At 46.9% G+C, this 13,117-nt stretch overlaps 1 protein-coding gene across 2 annotated transcripts in view; it reads left to right on the forward strand.

The window, feature by feature from the left end:
• The first annotated feature begins 10,858 nt into the window (after positions 1–10,858).
• ACVR2A (activin A receptor type 2A) overlaps positions 10,859–13,117 on the forward strand; it is an 82,171-nt gene continuing 79,912 nt past the window's right edge. For both annotated transcript variants that reach the window (XM_088474869.1, XM_088474870.1), the window contains exon 1: positions 10,859–11,344. In XM_088474869.1, coding sequence (XP_088330995.1) covers positions 11,212–11,344 — 133 coding nt within the window. In that variant the 5' untranslated portion in view covers positions 10,859–11,211. The remainder of the gene's footprint in view (positions 11,345–13,117) is intronic.

Raw genomic sequence — 13,117 nt, forward strand, 5'->3', positions numbered from 1 at the left:
TGTATTAAAATTGTACTCCAAATCGTAGATCTTACTGTTTTGCAGTAAGATCTACGATCCAACTAGACGAGTTCGGGGACACGCATCGGCATCGTAAGCACACTGAAACAACACACAATGTGCATGATTGATCGAAATCATGCACATTGTGTAAAAAAATCGCACCATGTATGGCCCTCAATAGATTTGGTTAAGATCATTATTGGGCATTGCAATAATTTTTTGTGCTATATAAGCTGCAATATCGAGTCAATTGTCTTATTGTCATATACTCCTAGTGATACTGAAGTGGGTGTGGCCAACATTACACTGCATCAATGTCCTGTCACTGAGTCTATAAACAATAAAATACAATAATCCACGGACACTACACTGATGCATGTTCTGTATAACGCAATAGAGCAATCACATACTTAAAAAATAGATTACAGAAAGTTTAGTTTAGAAGAAATGCTAATTCATGCATATATTCCCAACAACAAATACAGGCTAAATTCAGAGAGAAAAGATAAAGGGCTGTCCGCTCGCAAGTGGGTCGATGGTGTGCACTGCACATGCGCACGACGGAGGGAGCTCCGTCGTGCGCATGCGCGAGACGCAACGAGCGAAGGACTTTCCTTCGCTCGTGTCTGATCAAAGGGGGCGTGCTGTCGATGTTGATTGACAGCACGCACCCTTTGGTGGGCGTGCCGGGGGCGTGCCTGCCAGACGGAGGCGTTCCCAAGGGAACGCCTACCGTCAGAAGCCGGCCCCACTGACATCACTAGTGATGTCAGTGGGAGTGATTTTGGCTCTGATAGAGCCAAAATCACTCCTGGCCTTGCGGTTGAGAAACTCAACCGCAGGCTTCTGCTCGCACTGGCGATGGACGCGATGGTCAAGACCATCGCGACCATCATCCTGCATGCTCGTATAGGCTGTGGGTGGTGACCCACAGCTATACGAGCGTCCAGGAGGACGCTCCATATTTATGGAGGTGGGCCCTGATTCAGAGCGAGCGCTCTGGTCAGAGCGTCCGGCTCTGAATCAGGGCCAAAGTGCACTATTTTAGACTATACTATTGTATTGATAAATAATGGTATGCTTGTGTGTGGTTATGTTACTTGCCACTTGGTTAACTATATACCTCTCTCCCCAATGGGCAAGTTTCTATATGCTGCCTGAGGGCACACATGTTGTGCAGGGGCATGGAAATTGTTGTTAGCTGTATCCGCTGTAACCAAAAAAATGTATTCTGCAAATCTGGATACAAACCGCCCCCTCGCCATTCTCACTCTTTTTAGAAAAACTCTTCCATGTCTTCCAAATGGATTGGTTGGAGGTCTCGCTGCAAAAAGAGAGGTTTACCAAATGCTTCTTTGAGACATAAGAGAGCTATATTGACACCCTCCCTTCTTCGCTTAGAGACCAGCTTTGGAAGTGTTTCCGTGGTACACTTTGGTACGAAACCGGTATGTATTCTCCTGATCCCCCGATTTCCTTTACTATTACCCAGGCCTCAGAAAACTAGTGACTTGGTGAACTCTCTCTCATTAGCCTTGATTTATGGGGGCTGTGGTTCCTATTTTCTTTTTTATTTGGATCTGGGTCTACCTCCCATTCTGTCTACTGACTTGATAATGGTTTGGGATATTTATACTTACTGACATCTACCATTGTACTTTTTCTATGTATATTCCTCCTTCAATAAATACAAATTTGTTTGAAAAAAGTGAATGGTATACTTAACTGTACACTTCAACAAGCCAGATTACATTGTTACCTGCAGCCAGTGCAATTACACAAATACTAGTTCCAGGACCAAAATACCTCCCAAGCTCTTGTGGCATATTTGCCTATTCTACCAGAAGATGCGGGAGACACACGATTTTTTAGGTAGTCCCCCCGCACCCCAGAAGAGTGACTAGCTCTCCAGCATCTCACCCAATTCCTAGTGAAGTGGGCAGATAATAAGGGATTTGGTGGTCCGTAGGGAAGGACGAGTTTAAAATGACGCAATCATGTAAATTTAGCTTGGTCCCATCCCCCTGTACTCGTGATTTGCGGCATTTTACCGTGGCAGGGGCGGGGCCTAATGAAGTGAGAGTCCGGCCCCGCTCCCTAAAGTGGTAAACTGCCTCTCCTCTCTGGACTTTAAAAGTAGGGAGTAGGTCTTGTGGCCACAACTGGGGATGAATTGTGTGTATATGTTCAAGTGTAAAAGACTTCAGCTACTACCCTTCTTCAGATAAGTTGGTGATAAAACATTTAATTTACCATTTTACTAACAAACACAAAAATATATTTTGAGAAAATGAATATATTTGATCTGATTGCTTTAGCTTTAATGTTCTCTGTACGTCCCAAGCCAGCTTACAGATGTAGGGCCTGATGCCGAGTTGAATGCAAACCTTCTGTAGATGCTCCTGCATTGCGCGTACGGAAATAAATGTGTATCATTGCTAGGGATGTGCGCCGACCCCCTTGTTTTGGTTTTGGATCTGTATCGCCTTGAGTTTTGGATCTGGATTTGGTTTTGCCAAAACCGCCCCTTGCGTGTTTGGTTTTGGTTTTGGAGCTGTATTTTTTTTTTATGTATAAAATCTGCTAAACTCACATCATTTGTTTTTTTTTGTTCCTACAATATTATTAACCTCAACTTCCACTAGTTTTCAGTAAATTTTGACCACCTCACAGCTCACAATATTGTTTACATCCAGTTTAGACCCAAAATTTGCACCAAGCTAGCTGGCTAACTAAGCTAAGTGGCAGCAGTGGGTGGCAGAAACATGTGGTAGTAAACATGGCACATAAGGAAACATATGTTTTCATTAATCAAGAGGCCTGAGGGAGTTGGAGTATTTATGTAGTTGAAGGCAGGGACAGGAAGGGTTGATTGTTAGTAATTTAATTTCATTTTTTTATTCCAAACATGACACGTTTTGCCTCGTTTTCAGATCCGAGTCAGGTGGGAAAACCTAAGACTAGCTCTGTTCTTGTCTCGGATCTGGAAGTTCGGATGGTCCGGTTCTCAGAGAACCTAGACCTGCTCATCTCTAATCTTTGCCCAAATGCAGTTGTACGCATTGTTTCAGTGACCGTGCCCTCTATCTGTACTCTTGCTACTCATCATTATCATTAGTGAGCACTTTTACCAGCCTATACTTGCTCCAATGATACACTTCCATCACACTACATATACTGAAGTTCGATTGACGCACCCTCACTTTCAGCCCAAAATGCATATGATTTTACATTGATCATATTTATGTTTATTTACGTTTACATTTTGATAGGATTAACAGTTTCAATTTGCACAACCTGACCAAAATATCTTTCATATAACATTTCCATGCAAGCATAAGAACTGATGACTGATGAAGGTTTTAAATAACATGACCATCATAATTTAGCTATCCATTGTAGGAATTATTAAACAATATGCAGGCAATTATATTCAAACTGATTGGTGGGAGCAATTTGATATATACTTACTGTTCAACAAAAGAAACTCTATAGGACCAGTCAAATTTCTTTGATGTGGGGCAAAATTGGTAAAAAATAGTTTCTACTTGCTCCATTTTAAGACTTATTAAAATGACAGAAATTAAAGTATGGTAATATGAGGTATGTCCGGAAGCTCAAGGGGCCTGCTTCCCCTGCACCTAGCTCACATTCAGCACATTGAGCCGCTTGAATTACACACTATTTTCTTTTCTTTTTACAAAGGGACTTGTATGGAGAGATGGAGCGAGGTGGGGAAATGGGGGTGTTCCACTGCCACACAGGCAAAATAAGGAATTATCCTTGTAGGGGCCATGCAGCCCAAGGACAAAGTGCCGAGACCCTCCTCCTAACACAGATCCTGATTCAGATATGGCTGCAAAGTCGCTGTTTCATGCAAGTGGAGCGATTATTAGCCATTGCGCACATGCTGCAATTGATTAGCGATCAAGGACACAGAGGAATCCATTGAAAAGTGAGTGACATGTAATCAGTGTTTGGGGGAGGTAACGGGGTGGCTAGACAATTGCAAGACTGTCGGGACCGTTTCAACTCTGTTTTCATGGGTGTGCATAAATTAGCCATTGCGATCTCCTTCGCAGCTTCAAAGCTCTCAGCCTGTTAGATGCAGTGTTTTAGGCAGGTCAAACTTGACTCATAAGGTGCGTGGCTGTCCGATCTGTGTCAGTGTTACCTATGTTTATGCTGTGACACGTTGTTGGACGGATATAAGAAGGGTGTCCCTATTTCTTTGGAGACATTAGCATATTTTTGCTGTAATGGTATTTGTGTGTGGTTCTGACTCAGGCCCACAGTGCACAGCCAAAGCTTCCTCTCTGGTGGCCCGTCTTACTCACACACAGGGTTTTCAAGCAGCTATCAGCGTATGTCAATTTGGCTGTTATCAAGATTGTTTCATACTATGTACTAATAATGGGACACTATGTGCATAATGCAAACTGGGGGCACTGTGTGGCATAAGGTGAACTAGGGGCACTGTGTGACGTAATGTGAAAAGTGGCACTACAGTGTAGCATACTGTGAACTGGGAGCACTATAATGTGGCATTATGCTAAATAGGGGCACTATGTGGCATAATATGAACTGTAGACACTAAAATGTGGCATAATATGAACTGGGAACACTGCCTGGCATAATGTGGAGTTGTCGTTGCCCTATCACCACAGCATGGACAGCACTGTCCCTGGCTATGGTGTCTGCCGGGCTCCGAGCTGCAAGGATTGCCGGTGGGGGGAGGTTTCACTCTCCCAATCCGGGAGACGAGATGTTCTTACATCTCATCAGTACTGCTTCCTGCTTCGCCTCTTTACTTTACTTTAATAAGAGTTATAGTGGCATGATGCGTGTAGCTATAATACAACTCCCCCTATGACACTACTATGAGACATAAAATAATTTGGGCACTACTATAGGGTATAAAATGAACAACCACTGTGGAGATACGTGTCTGTAGAAGCATTGAAGGCCTCTTCACAGTGTTGCTATGGGGCCCACAAGCTTCTAGCTACACCCATGATGGGGATTACATAGAAGATCCCCTGCCCACAGCACTATATGGCAGCTCTGTACTATAGGGAAATTAAACAGAGGACCCTCTCCTCCAGTAGTATATGGCAGCTCTGTGGTATAGGGAAATTGCATAGAGCACCCTCTGCTACAGTACTATATGGCAGCTTTGTACTATGGGAGGATTACATACAGGACCCTCTGCTCCCAGCAGTAATCGTCAGCTATGAACTAAGGGAAGATTATATAGAGGACCTGCTGCTCCAGTAATATATGGCAGCTCTGTACTATGGGGAGATTATATAGAGCTCCCTCTGCTCCAGTAATATATGGCAGCTCTGTACTATGGGGAGATTATATAGAGGTCCCTCAGCTCCAGTAATATATGGCAGTTCAGTGCTATGGAGGAAATTACATAGAAGATCCTCTGACCCAGCAGTTTAGGGCAGCTTTGTACTATGGAGGAATTACATAGAATACTTTCTGCCCCAGCAGTATATGGCAGCTCTATACTATGGAGAGGATTACATAGAGGACCCTCTGCTCCAGCACTATATGGGAGTTCTGTACTATGGGGGATTACATAGAGGACCCAGTATGTGGCAGCTCTTTACTATGGAGAGGATTACAGAGAATACTTTCTACCACAGCAGTATACGGCAGCTCTGTACTATGGAGGAATTACATAGAATGCATTCTGCTCCAGCAGTATATGGAAGCTCTGTACTATGGAGGATTATATATAAGAGCCTTTGCTCCAGCAGTATACGATAGCTTTGACTGTACTATTGGGAGTTTACGTTGAGGACCCTCTGCCCCAGCAGTATATGGCAGCTCTGTATTATGGGAGATTACATAGAGGACCCTACTCTCCAGCAGTATATGGCAGCTCTGTACTATTGGGAGATTACATTGAGGACCCTCTGGCCCAGCAGTATATGGCAGCTCTGTACTATGGGAGATTACATAGAGGACCCTACTCTCCAGCAGTATATGGCAGCTCTGTACTATTGGGAGATTACATTGAGGACCCTCTGGCCCAGCAGTATATGGCAGCTCTGTACTATGGGAGATTACATAGAGGACCCTACTCTCCAGCAGTATATGGCAGCTCTGTACTATTGGGAGATTACATTGAGGACCCTCTGGCCCAGCAGTATATGGCAGCTCTGTACTATGGGAGATTACATAGAGGACCCTCTGGCCCCAGCAGTATATGGCAGCTCTATACTACGGGAGATTACATAAAGGACCCTCTGGCCCCAGCAGTATATGGCAGCTCTGTACTATGGAGGGAATTATATAGAGGACCTTCTGACCCCAGCAGTGCATGGCAGCTCTGTACTATGGGGGAATTACATAGAGGACCCAGTATATGGCAGCTCTGTACTATGGAGGAATTACATAGAATGCATTCTGCTCCAGCAGTATATGGAAGCTCTGTACTATGGAGGATTATATATAAAAGCCTTTGCTCCAGCAGTATACGATAGCTTTGACTGTACTATTGGAAGCTTACGTTGAGGACCCTCTGCCCCAGCAGTATATGGCAGCTCTGTATTATGGGAGATTACATAGAGGACCCTACTCTCCAGCAGTATATGGCAGCTCTGTACTATTGGGAGATTACGTTGAGGACCCTCTGCCCCAGCAGTATATGGCAGCTCTGTATTATGGGAGATTACATAGTGGACCCTACTCTCCAGCAGTATATGGCAGCTCTGTACTATTGGGAGATTACATTGAGGACCCTCTGGCCCAGCAGTATATGGCAGCTCTGTACTATGGGAGATTACATAGAGGACCCTACTCTCCAGCAGTATATGGCAGCTCTGTACTATTGGGAGATTACATTGAGGACCCTCTGGCCCAGCAGTATATGGCAGCTCTGTACTATGGGAGATTACATAGAGGACCCTACTCTCCAGCAGTATATGGCAGCTCTGTACTATTGGGAGATTACATTGAGGACCCTCTGGCCCAGCAGTATATGGCAGCTCTGTACTATGGGAGATTACATAGAGGACCCTCTGGCCCCAGCAGTATATGGCAGCTCTATACTACGGGAGATTACATAAAGGACCCTCTGGCCCCAGCAGTACATGGCAGCTCTGTACTATGAGAGATTACATAGAGGACCCTCTGGCCCAGCAGTATATGGCAGCTCTGTACTATGGAGGATTACATAGAGGACCCTCTGGCCCAGCAGTATATGCCAGCTCTGTACTATAGGAGATTACATAGAGGACCCTCTGGCTCAGCAGTATATGGCAGCTCTATACTACAGGAGATTACATAAAGGACCCTCTGGCCCCAGCAGTATATGGCAGCCCTGTACTATGAGAGATTACATAGAGGACCCTCTGGCCCAGCAGTATATGGCAGCTCTGTACTATGGAGGATTACATAGAGGACCCTCTGGCCCAGCAGTATATGCCAGCTCTGTATTATGGGAGATTACATAGAGGACCCTCTGGCCCCAGCAGTATATGGCAGCTCTGTACTATGGGAGATTACATAGAGAACCCTCTGGCCCCAGCAGTATATGGCAGCTCTGTACTATGGGAGATTACATAGAGGACCCTCTGGCCCCAGCAGTATATGGCAGCTCTGTACTATGGATGGAATTACATAGAGGACCCTCTGCCCCCAGTAGTGTATGTCAGCTCTGTACTATGGGAGATTACATAGAGGACCCTCTGGCCCCAGCAGTATATGGCAGCTCTGTACTATGGAGGGAATTACATAGAGGACCCTCTGACCCCAGCAGTGTATGGCAGCTCTGTACTATGGGGGAATTACATAGAGGACCCAGTATATGGCAGCTCTGTACTATGGAGGATTACATAGAGGACCCTCTGGCCCAGCAATATATGACAGCTCTGTACTATGGAGGATTATATTGAGGACCCTCTGGCCCAGCAAAATATGGCAGCTCTGTACTATGGAGGGAATTACATAGAGGACCCTCTACCCCCAGCAGTGTATGGCAGCTCTGTACTATGGGAGATTACATAAAGGACCCTCTGGCCCCAGCAGTATATGGCAGCTCTGTACTATGGGAGATTACATAGAGGACCCTCTGCCCCCAGCAGTATATGACAGCTCTGTACTATGGAGGGATTACAGAGGACACTCTGCCTCCAGCAGTGTATGGCAGCTCTGTACTATGGAGGATTACATAGAGGACCCTCTGCTCCAGCAGTATATGGCAGCTCTGTACTATGGGGGATTACATAGAGGCAGGGGCATTTCTAGAGGAGGAGGCCAATGTGCAGCCTCCAACAGGGGCCCCCTCCTCTCCGGCCGACAGCCGGCTATGCACTGAGAGGTGCATGGCCAGCGCCGCACTTATAGACTCTATACCTAGACCCTCTTCTCCACCAGTACATGTCAGCTCTGTACTATGAGGGATTACATTTAAGAGCCTATGCTCCAGCAGTATACGGTAGCTCTGACTGTACTATTGGGAGCTTACATTGAGGACTCTCTGCCTCTAGCAGTATATGGCAGCTCTGTACTATGGGAGATTACATAGAGAACCCTCTGCCCCTAGCAGTATATGAGGTATTACATAGAGCACCCTCTGGGCCTGATTCAGAGCCGGACGCTCTGAAAGAGCGCTCGCTCTGAATCAGGGCGTTTTTTTTTTTTAGTGCGGCCTTCTGGCCCCACAGCTATTGCGAGCGGCCAGGTGATAGTCGCGATGGTCGAGACCATCGGGGCTTGCGACGAGACCCTTGTGGTAGGGTCTCGTTCCCGCAAGCCCCAGTGAGCTTCTGGCTTTTAATAGAGCCGGAAGCTCACCACTGACTTCACTCGTGATGTCAGTGGGGCCGCCCCCAAACGGCAGGCATTCCGTCGGGAACATCTTCGTTTGGCCAACCACCCCCCGGACCGCCTCCAAAACGGGGCAAGCAGTTGATCAACATCGACAGCCGCCCCCTTTTGGTGCGAGACCCGGAGCGACGGGGCGCCTGTCGCTATCCGGGTCTCGGGCATGCGCATGTCGGAGCCGGCTCCGGCGTGCGCATGCGCAGTGGCCAAACATCGACCCGCTCACGAGCAGGTCTGAATCAGGCCCTCTGCCCCTGCAGTATAAGGCAGCTCTGTACTATGGAGGAATTACAGAGAATACTTTATGCCCCAGCCGGCAACTCTGTACTATGGAGGATTACATATAAGAGCCTCTGCTCCAGCAGTATATGGTAGCTCTGACTGTACTATTCGCATCTTACATTGAGGACCCTCTGCCTCCAGCAGTATATGGCAGCTCTGTACTATGGGGGATTACATAGAGGACCCTCTGTCCTTGCAGTATATGGCAGCTCTGTACTATGGAGATACTACAGAGAATAATTTTCTGCCCCAGCAGTATATGGCAGCTCTGTACTATGGAGGATTACATATAAGAGCCTATGCTCCAGCAGTATACGGTAGCTCTGAGAGTACTACTGGGAGTTTACATTGAGGACCCTCTGCCTCCAGCAGTATATGGCAGCTCTGTACTATGGGGGATTACATAGAGGACCCTCTGCTCAGGGGCGTCTCAAGAGAGGAGGGGGCCCGTGAGCACTCCCTGTGCGGGGCCCTCTCCTCTCTCCCCGGTGGCTGACAGCCGACTGATGCGGCTAGCTAGCCACCGGAGCCTTAGTAGACTCCGGGCACTAGAGTGTGCCCGGAGTCTACTGCGCATGCGCAGAACACCGGAAAAATGGCCGCGGCGGCTATTTTCCTGTGTTCTAAGCAGCGCAGACACCCGACATGGTAAGTCTAAAATAATATGGGTGCAGTGTGTGCGGTGCGGGGCCCCCCCCGCACACACTTCACCCATTATAGATACGCCACTGCCTCTGCTCCAGCAGTATATCCCATACTTGCCTACTTTTGAAAAAGCTTTTCAGGGAGACTGTGAAAGCTACACCAATTAGGGCAGCAGTATAGTGGGCATGTACTGCCACATCTGAGAGGCATGCCATAAGATGTATTTACATCCAAATGTAATTGAGCCCAAAAGCAGTTAGTAAAATCCAAGGATGGACTGGGGCTGTATTTCAGCCCTGGCAGTCCGCCCTGCACTTGCGTGTGAAGGGGGCATGGTTAAATTCATGGGGGAGTGCCACGAGTCACGGGGGCTGGCCTTGCGGCATGCCCCCGTCTTTCTCCGGCCCATCACAGCAGCCGCCGGCCCATCCATGCTTCCACCCCTTCCGTCTCCGTGATATTACACTGATTCCGGAGCCATGGGATGGAGGATGGGGGACTCTTCATTTCCCCCTCCTCGAGCCGGTCCTTAGGCCATTGACCCTTCTGGCATATGCCAGAAGTGCCCGATGGCCAGTCCGGCCCTGGTAAAAATCTATTTGTTGATGAAAACACATCAGAAAATGCATGTAGCCATAGGGATCATTGTGCCTTATAACCAATGCAGGGAAATTATTCTAAAGATCCCATTTGAATGTATATCTGTTTTGTATTTTAATAAAACAGCTAAATAATGGGTTAAGGTGCAATCAGGGAGATTGGAGGGGATTACATATAAATGTTTTAGGCCCCGGCAAGATATGGCAGTTCTGTACTATAAAGGGGATTACATATATAATTGCCTCTGCTCCCAGCTGTATAGAGCTACTGTATGTGTGTATGTGTGCGTGTGTGTCCTGTGCCTATCGCTCATACACACATTACTCCCCTCCTCCCTATAAGAGATAACACGCCCTTTCGCGTCACTACACCGCCTTTCACTTACAAACCCGCCCATCTTGATCCCGAATGGCTGCTGCACCTGCCTGTCACCGCTAGCGCCGCCCCGCCTGGCTCCGCCCTGCCTGTAGACGCGGAGGAGGAGGCGAGAAAACAAAAACAATCGTCCGGGGCCGCCATCTTGGTTTGGGCTCCGTGCGGTTGAATGGACAACGATGAGCGGACTCGGCGAAAGGAGGCGCCCTCTAGGCCGGAGATACAGTGCGGACACTAAGCGCCCTCCCCGGGGCGAGTGACTGGGAGGATAAGCCGAGTGGCGCCCGCTGTGTCCCGGGAGCTGGTGGAGGTGGTGAGCGCTGAACCGATCCCTCATCGTGTGCAAGACGCCTCATCCCTACTCCATATTCTCCGTACTCCTCGCCACCCCCGGGACATGGGGGCCTCTCTCTCCCGCCTGCTGCTGCTTCTCACTCTGCCCTCCGGCTGGTGACCCGGTGCATGTGCTGGAGACTCCCCCACCACCCTCATCCTCATCGTTTCTGTTACACCGTGCGGATCTATCTCCGGCCGGGAGACATGGGAGCCGCTACTAAGCTGGCCTTTGCCGTGTTCCTCATCTCCTGCTCGTCAGGTAAGAAGTGCACATACTAATAACATGTGTCATACATGATACGTGCTCTCTGCCATGCACTAGGGGCTGCCCACTCCTGGGTGTTAGACTGTTTGGTAGAGTCAGATTTTTTTTTTATATATATAAGATGTATTTTGGGGTTCACACATTGTTGTATTCCATACAGTATAGTGTTGGGTATATTTGGGCTACCAGGATTGCTGTTATTGGGCATATTGGGGCTGGTAGTATTGCTGTATTTGGAGGTTTGCAGTTGGTGCTCTGGGGGTATCAGTACTATTACCTAGTAATGAGTTTTTCATTTTAGTGACAGGATTGCTTTTATGAAGTCTGTATTGGGGATAGTTAAGGTACTGGATTTGCTGCGCTAGGTCTGCATCTTGTATATTTGGCGTATAGGGGTTGCTTTGATAGGAGGTCTGTATTGGGTATATTTTGGGTACAGGGTTTGCTGTGATAGGAGCTCTGTATGGGTGTATTTGGGATATGATTGCTGTGTTTGGAGGTAGTATGTACTGCGTTTGGCTGTGGTGTAGGTATTGCTGTAATAATGGCTATTGAATGATACATGGTCTTGGGTACATGTATCTGATGTGCCTAAATTTGCTATATCTATGTTACTTGTATGTGTTGTGGGCTGTATTATAATATGCGGTATGTTACAGTTTATATTAGTGATACTGCATCTCTGTATATTGAGGACACTTAATGGTATGTGGGGCTCTACTTTTGTTATGTTTTGTTCTCATACATTGCCAATATGTATGAGGACATTTGTTTTTTTCGAAATGGTAGCTGTAATTCCAATGGTGTGCACCAGGTGAGCTTGCATTCTCCATGCTGGTTGGGAGGGAGCGAGGGATCCGGCCAGGCTGGAATGAGCACTTTGGAGCGCGCAGCATTAACTCTCTGATACCTGGTCATGTGGCTGATGGTAGAGCATTTCAGGACAGATCTCCATGTGCAGCACACTGCCTTTATTGGCCGTCTAGCTCTCTTATGATGTGGCCATTTTTTTTCCTTTTGCCGAGGTTGACATGCAAGTAATGGATAAATGCCTGGAATGCCGAAATAGTAGACATTAAAAACAGCTGTAAGTTTAACGTTTGATAAAGCATCTCGCTTTAAGTGGTTTAAGCAGGTGGCTGGCTATAGGCAAACATGTAGCACAAATCCTCGCGGTGACAGATATGTTGCTGCAGTTGCATTTCTCACGTAATGGAAGGTGACATTCCCCAAAGGAGTGTGAGGGTTTTTTTCCCTATAGTGTTTTCCTAATGTTATCTACTTTGCAAAATGACTCATATCCACAAAATGCAGCTCACATTTAGGGGTCAATCCAATTAGGTGCGAGTTTGCTTCATGAAACTCGCATACAACGCACGAAAGCGTGCACCTGAGAAATGTGAGATCCAATTAGAAATTCAAATTTGCGGTAGTCACTGCAAGGTTATGCAACTTTTCTACAAAGTTCTTCCTAGGAGAAATGCTTGAAAAAATGGGGAAACCATCCTAGTTCCCAAAAATTGGCAACGGAGATAGCAGGACTATATATAAGGCAGTTTGTGGCCATAAGGAAAGTGCTGGAGGTTCTTAAAAGTTGTCAAATGGCTGATATTTGCACTCTTTATTAATGGCTGATATTTGCACTCTTTATTAATGGCTGATATTTGCACTCTTTATCAATGGCTGAAAAATTATAGCAAGCAGGTGTTTTTCAGAAAATGAAAGTCTGTCCTGCATAGGAACAAACACAATTATCTCTTGTTTGCA

Source organism: Taudactylus pleione, unplaced genomic scaffold (genome assembly GCF_031769625.1).
Source record: "Taudactylus pleione unplaced genomic scaffold, aTauple2 ptg000156l, whole genome shotgun sequence".
NCBI classification, from domain to species: Eukaryota; Metazoa; Chordata; class Amphibia; order Anura; family Myobatrachidae; genus Taudactylus; species Taudactylus pleione.